At 37.2% G+C, this 13,274-nt stretch overlaps 1 protein-coding gene across 1 annotated transcript in view; it reads right to left on the bottom strand.

The window, feature by feature from the left end:
- Positions 1-12,061, bottom strand: part of TOPAZ1 (testis and ovary specific PAZ domain containing 1) — a 57,911-nt gene extending 45,850 nt beyond the window's left edge. Inside the window, 4 exon segments of the mRNA XM_016141267.2 lie at positions 245-306; positions 8,832-11,277; positions 11,712-11,821; positions 11,823-12,061. Coding sequence (XP_015996753.2) covers positions 245-306; positions 8,832-11,277; positions 11,712-11,821; positions 11,823-12,061 — 2,857 coding nt within the window.
- Between the last annotated feature and the right edge of the window lie 1,213 nt (positions 12,062-13,274).

Genomic DNA, 13,274 nt, shown 5'->3' with positions numbered 1-13,274 from the left:
TGCTAAGGTAAATTATTTATCTTTGGTTATAAAGCCTAACAAAGTCATTTATTAAATAATATAAATAGTTTCTCAAAATTCAGTCTTCCAACCAATTAAAACTGAGAAAAACTGACAAACTGTAAAACATATGGTTAACAGACTTGAAAAACTTCCTCTTTTAATGAATTCATTTTGACTAGGCCTGAATGGAGATATAAAAAGATACCTCAATATCACAAATTCTGAAAATGTCAAATTTTACCTGGTGGCAAGGAAGCCCAAATCTCTGACTTCATCAATCCAGGATCCAATACAGGAAGTTCTCTATTACAAAACAAGCATAGGTTAAACATTATAACATTCTACACAGATCGATTTCTCTAAACATTATATAATACTGGCTTAGCAGCTGCTGAACATCAGCTCAGACCCTTCGAAGACAGAGTACTGTACTGAGACTCAGAACCCAGGACACCCAAGTAGATTCCTCATTTGGTTCTTTAATCTCGTATGTCTCAATTGGTAGAGTACTGCCATTCAAATTTTGTTACTTAGAGAATCTGATGAAATACCAAGCTTTTAAAAAGATTTAATACCCTCAAGCATGTGTATGTATATCTCACTGCCAGTGCAAAAGGAAGATAGTTTGAGAGCAGTTTGAGTCTTTTTTTGTAGTCTCTGGAGACAACATATGGTCCAACAGTTAAAGCTGTGGAGATCAGTGTTAGATTAACCTGGGCTTAAATACTGTTCTGCCACTTTCTGTGTTAGCCGTGGCAAAATTATTTAACTTCCCTGAGTGTAACCATATCTGTAAAATGAGAATACCATCTACCTACAAGGTTATTGTGAACACTAAATGAGATAAAAAGTTCTTAAAGCCTATATAGTATAAGCTTAACAAATGAAAACCACACCTATAAGAACTACTCAAAATCGAATGGCCAAACACTATTCCATTTTTTAAAATTTAGATAAAAACATAGAAAAGTGCATAAAATAAGATACCCATAATACCACCATGTATTCATTTAATAAATGGATTTTATTATACCTATCTAATAGCTTTACAACTACTCCTTGGTTCATGATTACTTAATAGCCAAGGGGGGAAAAAAAAAAAACTCAACACGTTTTATATATATCATTCTTTAAAGGCTTTGGAAAACAATGTATTTTTTTTCCCCAACATAAACCCTAGAAACAATCAGAAGTATATAGTTTAATGAATGGAAAAATAATAAAAACAGAAGACCCATACATATGCAAATCTTCTTCCCCAATTCATACCTCTTTAGACTCATATCTGTTTACTAGAATATCTCCTTTTCATTATTTCGCAAGGTCTCTCCAACTCAACATGTTTAAATTTGACTTCATGACCGATACTCCTCCTCAACCTGCTTCTTTGTATCTAAGAACTGCAATGCCTCTTTTTGAAATAAGGTTGTCATTTAAACTCCTACCTCTGGGTACACCCCCTCTTGATTAATCAATCTACATTCGGAAACCTCTCTCAAATCTACTTCCATTTCTGTTTGAAATCACCATGTCCTTTTGATCTAGTTATTACAATAGTTGCCTGCCAATTTATTCTCCACACCAGAGCTACGATAATTTTTAAAATGTAAATCTGATCCTACTGTCTCGCTACTTAAAAGTTCTTCATTGAATCCCTATATACTCTTAGGATAAAGTGCGAATTAACCATGAATTCTAGTTTATCTAGGATGGCCTGTTTATACCTGTTATTCAGTCATATTAATTATTAACACCTCCCATTTTCCTCTCAAATGTTTCACAATTCAGAAGATAAATTCTATGGTTATCCTATTTGTAAAGCCCTTCATGACTAAGATTTCTGCAAGTTTTGTAGATTTAATTCTTGCCATTTGAACACTAAGCCATGAGATGATATTTCTGTTTTCCAGTTGTGACAAGCTCTTCTCTGTGGGCCCTCATATAGGCTATTCCCTCTATGACAAAATTCTACTCTTTTCTTCACTTATTCGCTAATTCTTATTCATCTTAAATGTCACTTTGACCAAGACACCTTTAGTATCTCGCACTTTTATATTTATTGTACTTATTTGCTTCCCTTGCTGGACTAAAAGCTGTAAGAACAAGGCCCATGTGTGTCCAGTTGCTCTCCATATGCTCGACACTTAACATCCTCCTGGCCAGACACTAGGAAGACTCAAATGAAGATGCCTCTTTCCTGTTTAGGAACAACCAATATAGGGAGAGGCTCACATACAAGCAGACATACTGAGATGTATGCCAAGAGAACTACTGGAACAAATCCCTAGAAAAACATCTCAGATGTGATTTGAAGGATAACTAAATGAAAAGAAAGGGACTTTCAGATAAAGAAATATGCACAAGGGATTCAAGTACACAACATACTGTGGGGATGGTGGAGAGTCTTGCTGTGCTTATTTTATTAGCCTTTCACCCTACTTTCATGTTCCCCAACACCATAGTTGTTAAAGAGAAAACAAATGCAGATCCACTGAAAAGCCTTAAAAAGCCATGCCAAGGAATTTAAATGATTCTATCTTCAAACGGTTAAAAGCCATTGGAGCATTGTAAGCAGTCACTGGCAGGTCAATTTCTATTTTATAGTATCACTATGGAGAATATACTAAGAGAGTTCGGGAAGATTACCTGGAGCCCATTACAATAATCTAGGGGAAAAATGAATAAAATAGCAGTGAGAATTGAAAGGAAAGAAAATTGGTGAGGGATATTAAGGTAATAACATAAATAGGATTAAGTGACTCCATAAATAGAGAAGAATCGAAGGGATGTTTCTGTGGTTTCTATTATCCTGAAAGTTACATTCATTAATACGTACTGCTTCAGGCACATAAGTTATTCCTGGAAAACATAAGACAAAAGAAACATACTAGATATAAGTATATTGCTTTCATTTCAAAGTATTAAGATTTTATTTTAAATATTGCTGGTATAGTTTATAAGTGTGAGAAACTTTTAACTGAATAACTAACCTTACAAAGAAGATAAAATTGTATATGCCACTCTAGAGGTAATTTAGTTTTGTTCTGAATTTGAGAGACTCAAAGATGTTAAATTCACCGAAGTTGAAAAATAATAAAGCAAAACTGTAATCCACATAAATATTTTACTGTTTTGCATTTGTGGAATGGAAAATTATAGTTTTGCCTTGATGGTGTGAAAAGGGAAACAAATGAAGGCCAGAAAAAGCAAAGGAGAGAAAGAAGCAGATACGGGTGAGGCTACAGAAGTACAGGGCAACAAAAGAAAGATCTGAGCAAAAAGGAGAGAACGAAAGGCTTCTGCAGAACTCCACAGATGACACCAAATTTATCTTCTACCAGGGCATTTTTCAAGGGGGTGATGGAATTTAATGGGTTCTAATCAGGATTTGTTTTTTATAAAGGAGAAATACAAACATGATGCATCACTTGCAGTAAGAAAAATACTGTTTTTGTAAAGTATTTCACATATTCATAAGTAGTACTGAACTGTAATGTAAAATGTAACTTTACTATGGGTAATTGGCAAAAAGATTTGAAGATTCCTGCTCTAGAATAATTACTAGCAGAACTAGTTTGAAAACTATTGCCCAAGAAAAATTCGGAATGTTTTTCTTCTTTTTGTGATGCTAACTAGCTAACTATTGTTCATTTATTTACACATTTACATATTCTGTTTCTGAATAGGGCTGCTACAAATTTATTGGGGGCAATTATTCTGCAGATAGCACTGGCCAGAAGCAAAGAAACATTACAGTATAGAATTAATTGGGCCAGATATGACCCAGCTTGATGCCATGCTGTGAGGTGCTGGGTCTCCTGATATTACGGTTGTCTATCAGGTACAGTAGCATTTATTCCAGCAAAGACAAGAAACAATAGTTTATGTGGCCCCAATAAGAAAAAAGTAAAAATCAGAATGACACTTTTTCATGTTGCTCCACCACTTATTTTAAAGATAAGGAAGAGATGAGGAAAGAAGTCAAAAGTAAAATCATGTTCTGTGGCAGTCTATGGAGCAACCGAATTAAAACCTTAGAAAGAACTAAAATGCCCCTCTTCCAAGCATGCTATTTTGGGCAGAGGAGACAGAATCTGGAGCAGGTTGCCCTGAGTTCAGGTCTCAGTTCTGATACTAGCTGTGTGTTCTTTGGAAAGTTAATCACTTTGACTCAATTTTAGAGATAGGGACAGTTTCAACCTCCCAATTGATCTACTACATGAAAAGAAATATCATGTCTCTAGCACAGGGCAGACACTATCAATTCTCAATTCTCACAATTAAGTGTAATATATTTTGCTCTATAGAGTGTCTCACATTCAGGGGAAAGGGAGAATGGAGCACAGTAGGCTTTTTAAAAAAGCAGACCGAGGAGTCTAAATATTTGAGGGAGAGAATGGTCTTTACTTTTGGTGGAAATCTTTTTTTTTTTTCCTTGTTCATTCGGTATGATAAAACTGGTGATTAGATTACTCTACTCTAGAAGGCCAATTCTTGGGGAACAAACTGAGGTTAAATCAGATTGAGAGAGTGGAGTTGGTTACTTGAGATGACGTAATTCGCCAAGATAGATCCATGTTAGGCATGGGTCTAACGGGACTCAAATACCTGGTAAAAGTAATAGGCTTTTATTTTCTGTGCATTGGTATTAGGCATGTCCCCTTAACTCCAGAAGTTTGTGTTTATTATTTACCGGCTCTAGAAGGTACAGTGGCTCTTGATGGATTTAAGCCCAAGTTGTAAAAGTGGCATAACTGATCCTCACTGATCACCAGCATCAATTTTGTACTGAGTTCAAATTTTGATGCCTAACTTTCTAACCTTCTATTTGGTATCATCCTATTTATCAAGTCTCGTTTCTCACTATTCTTCAACACCTATTATTTTATAAAGAAAGGATTCAATCTCCATTTACATATATTTCAATGTTTGAGAAATAGCCTACAATATAGTAGGAACTGAAATCTTAATTTTCTTCCCTGGGCTTAGAGAAGTAAATGAGTCATGGACATTTCTTAGCCTCAAGAAGTCTTAACAGTTTTAATGGATGAGAGAGATGTAAATTATACTACCATGAAATTAGACTTTTAAGTGAGGTAGCAAAAGGTGCTACGGGAGCAGAGAAGGGTTCCCACCTCCAGGTTAGGAAAGACTTCATAACCTTCCCTACACAACCATATTCATATCTATCTTTACCTTTTGGCCCACATTTTCTCTATTACTTCTCTTCTTCCACCAAACTCTTTTCCTTTGGCCCCTCTGTTAATCTAAATCAATCCAAACTTCAAGGATAAGTACAAAATTTGGCTTTTCTAAGATGCCCTTTCATCCTTTTCTAAACTACTAATAACCTTAGCACTTCGGTTTATATGTTTTTATTCCAAACACAGTTCCTCCACTTCCCGCTCCAGCTATATAGTAATTCCCTTGAATATATGCTGAATTCTTAAAACTTCAATGACCCACTATATAATACCATTCAACTGATATTTTAGTATTTAAGGAAATTGTGATTGAAGACATGCTTATGTTTCAGTACAGATTAACTGTCCAGCACTGACTATTGTAGATTCTCAGATCTCCAACTATACTTATAGGCTAATTCAAAAGTTTTCCCAATTTCACTCATTATACATTTCCAAGGTCATCAGTTCAAGTCCTAGTCAATTAGTTCTTTTAACAGATTTTTTTAGTAAGAGTTTATTTGAGCCAAATTGACATCTGCTAGGTAGCGAGATCTCAAATAGTCCATGAATTAGCTCTAATATGCTTCTAATGCTTTGAATTTTAATATGTGGAGATTGACAACCAATAGCATTCTAACATAAACACCTTCAAAATTCTTCCTAACCAGGTATGAGAATATTTCTCCCAACAATTAGCTCAGGTTTTGCTACCTGTTTTATCATTAAGAGGCCCAGAGCTTCTGACAATGTGTGGGCCTAGCCCTCCTATCTTTAATTTCTATCCCTGTAAAATAGAAACTCATTTTAACTGGTTTTAATCTCTTAGTTTCTTAGAGAGAAAAAAGGAGTATTTGAACTAGCAGTTGATTGCCAAAATGAAGAGAGCTGAAATTTGAAATTATATTTTAAAACTACATATAGTTTTAGAACTATTAACTTTCTGCACAACTATTAGCAGACCTGCTGGTTCTTATGCTTCCATTTTTCCCAGTTAAGGTTTATTATAGCACTATGGATGACTGTAAAACTGGTACTTCCAATGCAGAAAAAAAGAAAATATTAAAATAACTATTGATGAAATTTTCAAATTTTCTTAAAAACCAAACTTCAGAAGCAGACATGAAAAGAGCCAATAAAAGTATAATTGGTACTTTTGAAGTGAAGGGAAATGAAGTTCTAAGACTATCAGAAAAGTATCTGAAGCAAACTTGATACTACAAACCAAAATGGTTCATCTTCTCCAGGGAAAACTGACACATAATTACCAATCCCCAGAAAGAAAGCAGGAAGTAAAAAAAAAAAAAAAAAAAAAAAGGAATGGGGAATTGCTTTGGCCTCAGTTTTCTACTACAATACTCAAAGCCAGAATGCAGGGAGGAATGACTACATAGTTGTGAGGAGGAAAAATGTAAACGAAGAGTTTTATACCCAATTTTTTCTTAGACAACAGTCCTTATGTACCCAAGATCTGAGGGAACACAGCAATCATAAACCCTTTTTGAAAAAAAATTGCTCTGAAATCTAGCCAACTAAGAAATGAATCAAAATAGTCAAGAAGAAAGTAAGGAGAATTGCTGGTAAGGACTAAATCAATTTAAACACACAATTGAGAGTAAGATACATTGAGATTTCAGATTATTGAAGAGAATGTAATTGGCACAAGGGTAAACAATATAAAACAACGAATTTTTAACAAAAATGAGTGAGGCCAAGATTGGGAGAAAAGTGAATGTGTATTGATACGTTCATCTTTCATATCAGGAAAGCAAATGCTGCTGTCTGAAGTTAGAACACAATTTTTAAAAGTCATAACAAAACTCAAACTTTAAAATAAACTTTCTTATTAACTTGAGAGAGGCTTTTAGGAACTAACTTCTTGAATTAAAGAAGTATATTGATTCAGCAATTCCTTTAGTTTCATTTTCCTCCCCTCAGTTAAGTGTAAATAAAATTAAATGATTTTACTAAAAGATAGCATGATCCAATTGTTCTAAAATTACGTACAAGTATATTCCTAGATAGATGTTTGGAATGATGCTTACAAATTGTTAACTAATTTACTATGTTGGGTGGTGGGATTTCCCCTCCCCCGCTTTTTTTTTTTTTAACACTTTTACTGTAATGAATACATACCCTTTTCATAAAATCATCCATTATTTTAGAAGAACAACAAAAATTCTTGCCCAATTCACAACATTTCTCTTGCCACCTTTGACTATAACTCATTGCCAATAGATGTTTCCTCTTGAACAGAGGATTTGTTCAAATTTCCCTTTGTATTACTCAAAGTAAGCATAATATAATAAGAGTTAAAATCATCTTCAATAACTACCTTTTACTGAGTCCTGACTACTCACCCAGTGCCAGGCTAAAACCTTGAGCATCCATTTGTAGATGTAATCCTTACAACCCTGAGGCAAGTACCTTCCCTTTTTACTGATAAGGTAAAATAATTTGCCTAAAAGGTCACATAGCTATTTGATGACAAGAAGATTCAAAAACCTAGGTTAGACTATAAAGGTCAAGCTATTAACCACTAGTTTTAAAGTAAGACAGGCCTGGGTTCAAATCCAGATTCTGTTACTAGCATTGTGACCATGGGCAAGTAACGACTTGTCATCTTTATTTTTTCCCCATTTTCAAAATGGACAGATTACCATCATACCTCATTACATTGTTAAAAATAAAGTTCTTGGTCCTCCATTTGACACACAGCAAGTACTCTATGTGGTGATGAGTTACAAGTTCTTGTAACACTAAGAACAGCAAGAATGCGGTATTACAAAAGTAATTAAAATTTCTAAATATGAAATTTAAGTCATGTACCACTGAATCTTAATGGAAAGTGTTTTCATGGTTCCTTTTGAGTCTGTTCACAAAATGTTCCAATATTCAAATATTAAAACGTACAAATACAGATTAGAGCTGGAAGAATTATGAGTTTAGTAAAATATGACATAATATTAAAGAAAATTTGGGCCAATCAGAATAGATCAAGTTCCTGAGCATGACAGTTACTACTTGGCTCTATTTAAAGTTACCTCAGGCAAACTCGCCCTCTTTGGGGCTAAATCGTCATTTAAAACCATCACCTTGAAAGTAAAACCAATAAAAAAATTTTATGCTCTTTGCTTCTGAAAATTAGTTTAACTTCTGATTCTACTCTTAAGTCCTAAATACTTCAAATCACCTTTTCAAAGACTTTTCCAAGACTTCGTTGTTCCTGAAAAATGAACCTTTTATCTAATATGAGTTAAAACACACAGCACTGTTCTTAAATAAGTAACTTGGCTGAAATTAAAGTATATCTGCATACTAATAATTAAAGAACATATGAAAATAAATTGACTTTTGAAAGAAATAATCTCAATAATTTAAAAAGCCACTTAATATACCACTATTTTAATTTTGACAGCCAATGTGCTCCGTTATAATTTCTAAGATTTTATATATGTACATATGCAATTGTTTTATTTCAACTATAAGTTTTAGCATAATGACATTGCTACTGGGTTAATAACTGGGTTAAAAAAAATGGAGCTTCAATGACCAGTGAATAAATTAGTGACACCTAAGGGCAGAATGTGCTTTTGAAACCCCCAACAATAACCTGTACCAAAAGGCATAGTTGAACATGCATACCTCAAGTCATTGCTTGGTTCTTTTTTCCCAGGAAGTTCCATGTGCTTGGACTCTGTCGATTGGTGCTCTTCAGCAACACTGGGCTCCTGGCTTATCATGGGGACCTCTGAAGTAAATGAAAGCTCTCCTTCATTGGAGACTCCGAAGAGGTCTGGGTCATCTTGAATTACATCGATTAAGAGGACATCATCTTCGTATGCTTTAAGAATATCTGGAAATTCCACTTTAATTTCTGAAAAGTTCTTAGTCCTTTTTCTACCACCAACTTCAGAGGAAACTGGTTCAAATGTTTGTTCATTAGAACAGAAGGCAGGACTTTTCTCTATACACCCAGGATCACAAGGAAAAGTACTGTTCTCAACTGAGAGAGAAACAGCTTCCTTATTAGAAACAATATTGCCTGGTTCAGAGATGTAGTTAGATGGTTTATTATTACCTTGCTTTAAAAAGCTTGGAGAAATACTATAGGGATTCTTACTGCAGTATGAGTCAGAAGTCGCTTGCACTGGAGTTACACTCTTTTGTATGCTCAAAGGTTGAGGTCCTGTGGAGACATTTTCTTTACTCCAATTCTGTTTTACCTCTGCTCCAGATAAATTGTCAAGAAGCTCTAGGGGACTACATGCTTCTCTTTCTGATGCCTTGGCATTCACTTCTTTTCTTTTTTCTGTTTTATTTTTAAGTAAAGGAATTTTAAAATTAGTCAGCCGGCCTGTGTTTAATATTTTGACCAAGTCTGGCACCACAAGTGTTTGCTTAGAAATACATGCTTTACGGTGAATAGTTTTGCCTGTAGAGTTATTTGCTTCCTGGCCATGTTGAGAAGTCACTGTCAAATTAAGTTTTGTTAAAGTCCCTCTATCTTTTTTTTTACTTCCTGTTAAATTTTGAGTCACATTAGTTAACTGAGTATCTTCAATTGTATTAGAAACTACTTCTGATCCACTTCTGCTTGGTTCCTCTGACTTCGTTTTTTCATCATCATTGATTATAGGTTCATTTATAACCATTAAAGTAGGTTCTACTGCAGAGACTGAAGACAAACAATTTAACTTAGAATCCAGTTTTTCTTTACTTGAAGATTCACTGTTTGTTTCTGTTATGGAACTCTGTAATGATAATTTGGAGTCAGTTGAGTGAGTTTGATTTGCTTGGTGTTTAAGGTCATCTTGCCTAAAACCTTCCTGAGACCCAGGAAGAAAGTAACTTGATTTCGGCAAGGAAGCCTTTTTCCAACACCAAGCAGATATTCTAGCACACGAATAACAAGGCCAAGTTCTTTTACCAGTCATTGGTATTGTTCTGTGACAGCTGAACTTCGATTCTTCAGCTTCATTTCTCAAGTCTTCCCGTGATCTCTTTCCACCTGGGTGGCAATCATTAGGTAATTTCACTACTGAGCTTTTCATTGACTTAAAATATTCTTCTGGCTCCGTGCTTTTACATCCTAAAGGCTTTGAAACATTTTTTGTTTCTTCTTTCAAAAGTGGCTCAAGAGTTTTCTGAAATAGAGCATTTACATGATGCTCAAGACTTGTCTTTTTTCCTCCTGTTTCTGGAAGACTTAATAAATGATCCATTGAAGAGAGTGTATTATGGTTTACTTTTCTCAAAACTTTTAAAGGACTTTTTTTAGCCTCTGAAGTCTCTGCTTTACCTTTAGCACCTGTTTGGTTTTCTTGCAACAGCCACTCAGACTTGTCACACACATTAGAGAAGTTCATCTCGATAACCATTTCTTCTCCTTTTTCAGATACCTTCATCCTTTTCCTGGGTTTTCTCCCAACACTGCTCTCCTCTACTGAATATTTATTTTTTTCACTTTGAAGGCAGGGAAGCAAGCCATTATTTTTACTGTGGTTTAAATCCGTTTCTTCAAGCAATAATTTATTTACTCTCATTAAGTTTTCTTCAGTTTTCAAAAGCTGAGGAATGTTATTTGCGTCATTCTTATCTGCAAGACTCATGAAATTTTCTTTCTTTAGTTTTGAGGAATTTTCTGGTATATGCACACATCCATCATGGGGTTTATATGCAAGGTTATTTTCATCATTACAATCCTTGGAATGGGGGAAACAACTGCAATCATGTAATTTTAAATTGTAATTATTTTCTACTCCAGGTGACAAGCTGTTACAAGAATATTTCGGAGTATTCTTGTACAGTTCATCTTGGAACACAACCTTAATATTTTGTGTAGCCTTATTTTCAGTTACTTTGAGAGGAGGGCTTTCTATGCTTTTAAATTTTTTAATTCGGATTCTTCTTTTAACACCTTCTATCAAACCTTCCTTACCCAAAGACTGCAAGGAAGCTGTACTTCGAAATTCATTGAACTCCACTGTTTGGAAAGATTCCTCACTGGTTAATGATTCCTTTCTTACCAGGTCAATCCCTGGCTGTGGATCATCACTTGAGGCTTCAGTAACTTTTCTTTTTTCCTCGGCTGATCAAAACGACAAAACATACCAGTAAAGATTTTATATTGAGGAAGAAAAAGCAATACAACTTAAATAAAAACTTGTGAAGCCATCCACTTTTATTTCCCTGAACAACTGTATAGAAATATACACCCATTTTTAAAACGAAAGACCTAATCTGTTAAGGAACTACATACAAACCTGTGTAAATTCTGAGACAGCTAAATAACCTCTAGCATAGTCATATCAGAAGAGCCAAAATGCATCACTAGTTGGAATTCATTTTACAGTAATTCTGACCAAGGGCTCCTAACTGGGCAGACATCTTTTAAGGTAATTCTTGCTTTTGACCTCTCTCGGGGTCCCAGGCAAAGCCCATACAGATTCAAGTTCAACACTAGAGGTTTAACAAGGATGGGGCAGGCTGAGGTACAAATGCTAGAAAGGGAGCGGCCCCCCCTGTGTCTTCCCCATTGAAAGGGGAACTGGGTCTCCTTCGTCTCCTTCGCTGCTTCTAAGCCCGACTGGTCCCACAGGTGTGAAGGGCCCACCTGGCTCCCTGGCCCCTCGCCGCCTCGCCACGGCCTTCCCAGCCTCGGATGCCTCACCCGACTTGTCACTTTCCACCTCTTCTCTCTCAGATGCCTGGGTCACCATCCTCTTTTGCCTGCTTTCCTCATGTCCCCCGGCCTCAGGGCCGCAGCCTCCCGCCTCTCCTGGCTCCGGCCACCGGCCTCGCTTCCTGGGGACTCGCGAGGTGCCTTCACGCCCCGGGGCCGTCGCAGGGCCTGAGGGTGGCGGCCGCCGCATCCGCCCCGGGCTGCCGGCTCTGCCCACCAAGGAGCCCGCCGCCGGCGGGCGCGAAGCTCCTGTCGTCAGACACCCGCCGCCCTGCTCCCTGCCCAGCGTCGCCCGCCACGGAGGCCCAGGACCGGAAGCGGAAGTGAGGCGGCGGGGCGCTGCCCGGGCAGGCGCTTCCGCCGCTGCCTGTCAGGCTTCCTTGAGGTGAGGGCTCCCCAGAGGGTCTCCGACGCACCTCCCTTCCCCTAGGCCCAAACCTTCCGGAATCATTCGAGGCCGTCCTTCTCCTACCGGCTGCCCCTCTCGTCTGGCAGCCCACAAAACCCGGTTAGTCAGTGGCTTTTAACTCATCACCCATCTTCAAGGGTCCCTTTCCATCTGCCTTTGGAAATGTTCACCCACATATTCTATAGGCACCTCAAACGCTGGCCGTGTCAAACAGGGCTATCTTTCCTCACAGGCTTGCTCCCCTTGTGTCCGTGGTATGCCACCGTCCACCCAGGCGTCTAAGCCTGGAAACCAGAGACCTGCTTCTTTCTACTTCATTCCACGCGTTCATCTTAAATCTGCCCGATCCTACGGTGTCAGCCTCTCTTCCCTTTTGCCGTTACTTTGGCTCTGGCTCTCAGACTTTAGCTCCGTCAGCTTCAGTTGTATTCATGCCTCTGTCCTTACGCTATTCCAGTCAAGCTTCCACCTGCTGCCAAGCCATGCCCTCCAATGAAAGATCTTGGCTCAAAGACTAAAAATAACAAAGTATAAACTCTCTAGAGTGGTATTTGCCAGCCTTTCTGATGTGGTCCTTGAATATTTTTGTCTCTTATTGCCACTAGCCACTGTAAGGGAAAAGTTATGCTTCAATGGAAAACTGCATAGGGGTCACTCTTCTGCATTATCTGATTCTGATTCAATGGGAGTTTTACAGATATATGTTGTAAATAAGTGGTAGCAGTGCAAAACAATGGTCTATAGGCATGCAAATTATGTCTAAAGAAGTTCAATTAACTTCCCACTCCCACTGTGGAAGAAGCCAGCTTCGCCTCCATTTGCGCATTCATTTCAATATTCCTGATCTATATGTGACTTTTCTTTGGACTTATCCTTGAACTGGTGGTTATAAAGTCTGCCTGATGAAAGAAAATCTTTAATACATGTTCACTTTTACATCTATGAGTCATGATTTTCATCTTTTTTTGGGGGGGGATGGAGGGGAGACTATCTT

Source organism: Rousettus aegyptiacus, unplaced genomic scaffold (assembly GCF_014176215.1).
Source record: "Rousettus aegyptiacus isolate mRouAeg1 unplaced genomic scaffold, mRouAeg1.p scaffold_m13_p_4, whole genome shotgun sequence".
Taxonomy (NCBI): domain Eukaryota; kingdom Metazoa; phylum Chordata; class Mammalia; order Chiroptera; family Pteropodidae; genus Rousettus; species Rousettus aegyptiacus.
This window is presented reverse-complemented; position numbering and strand designations above follow the sequence as displayed.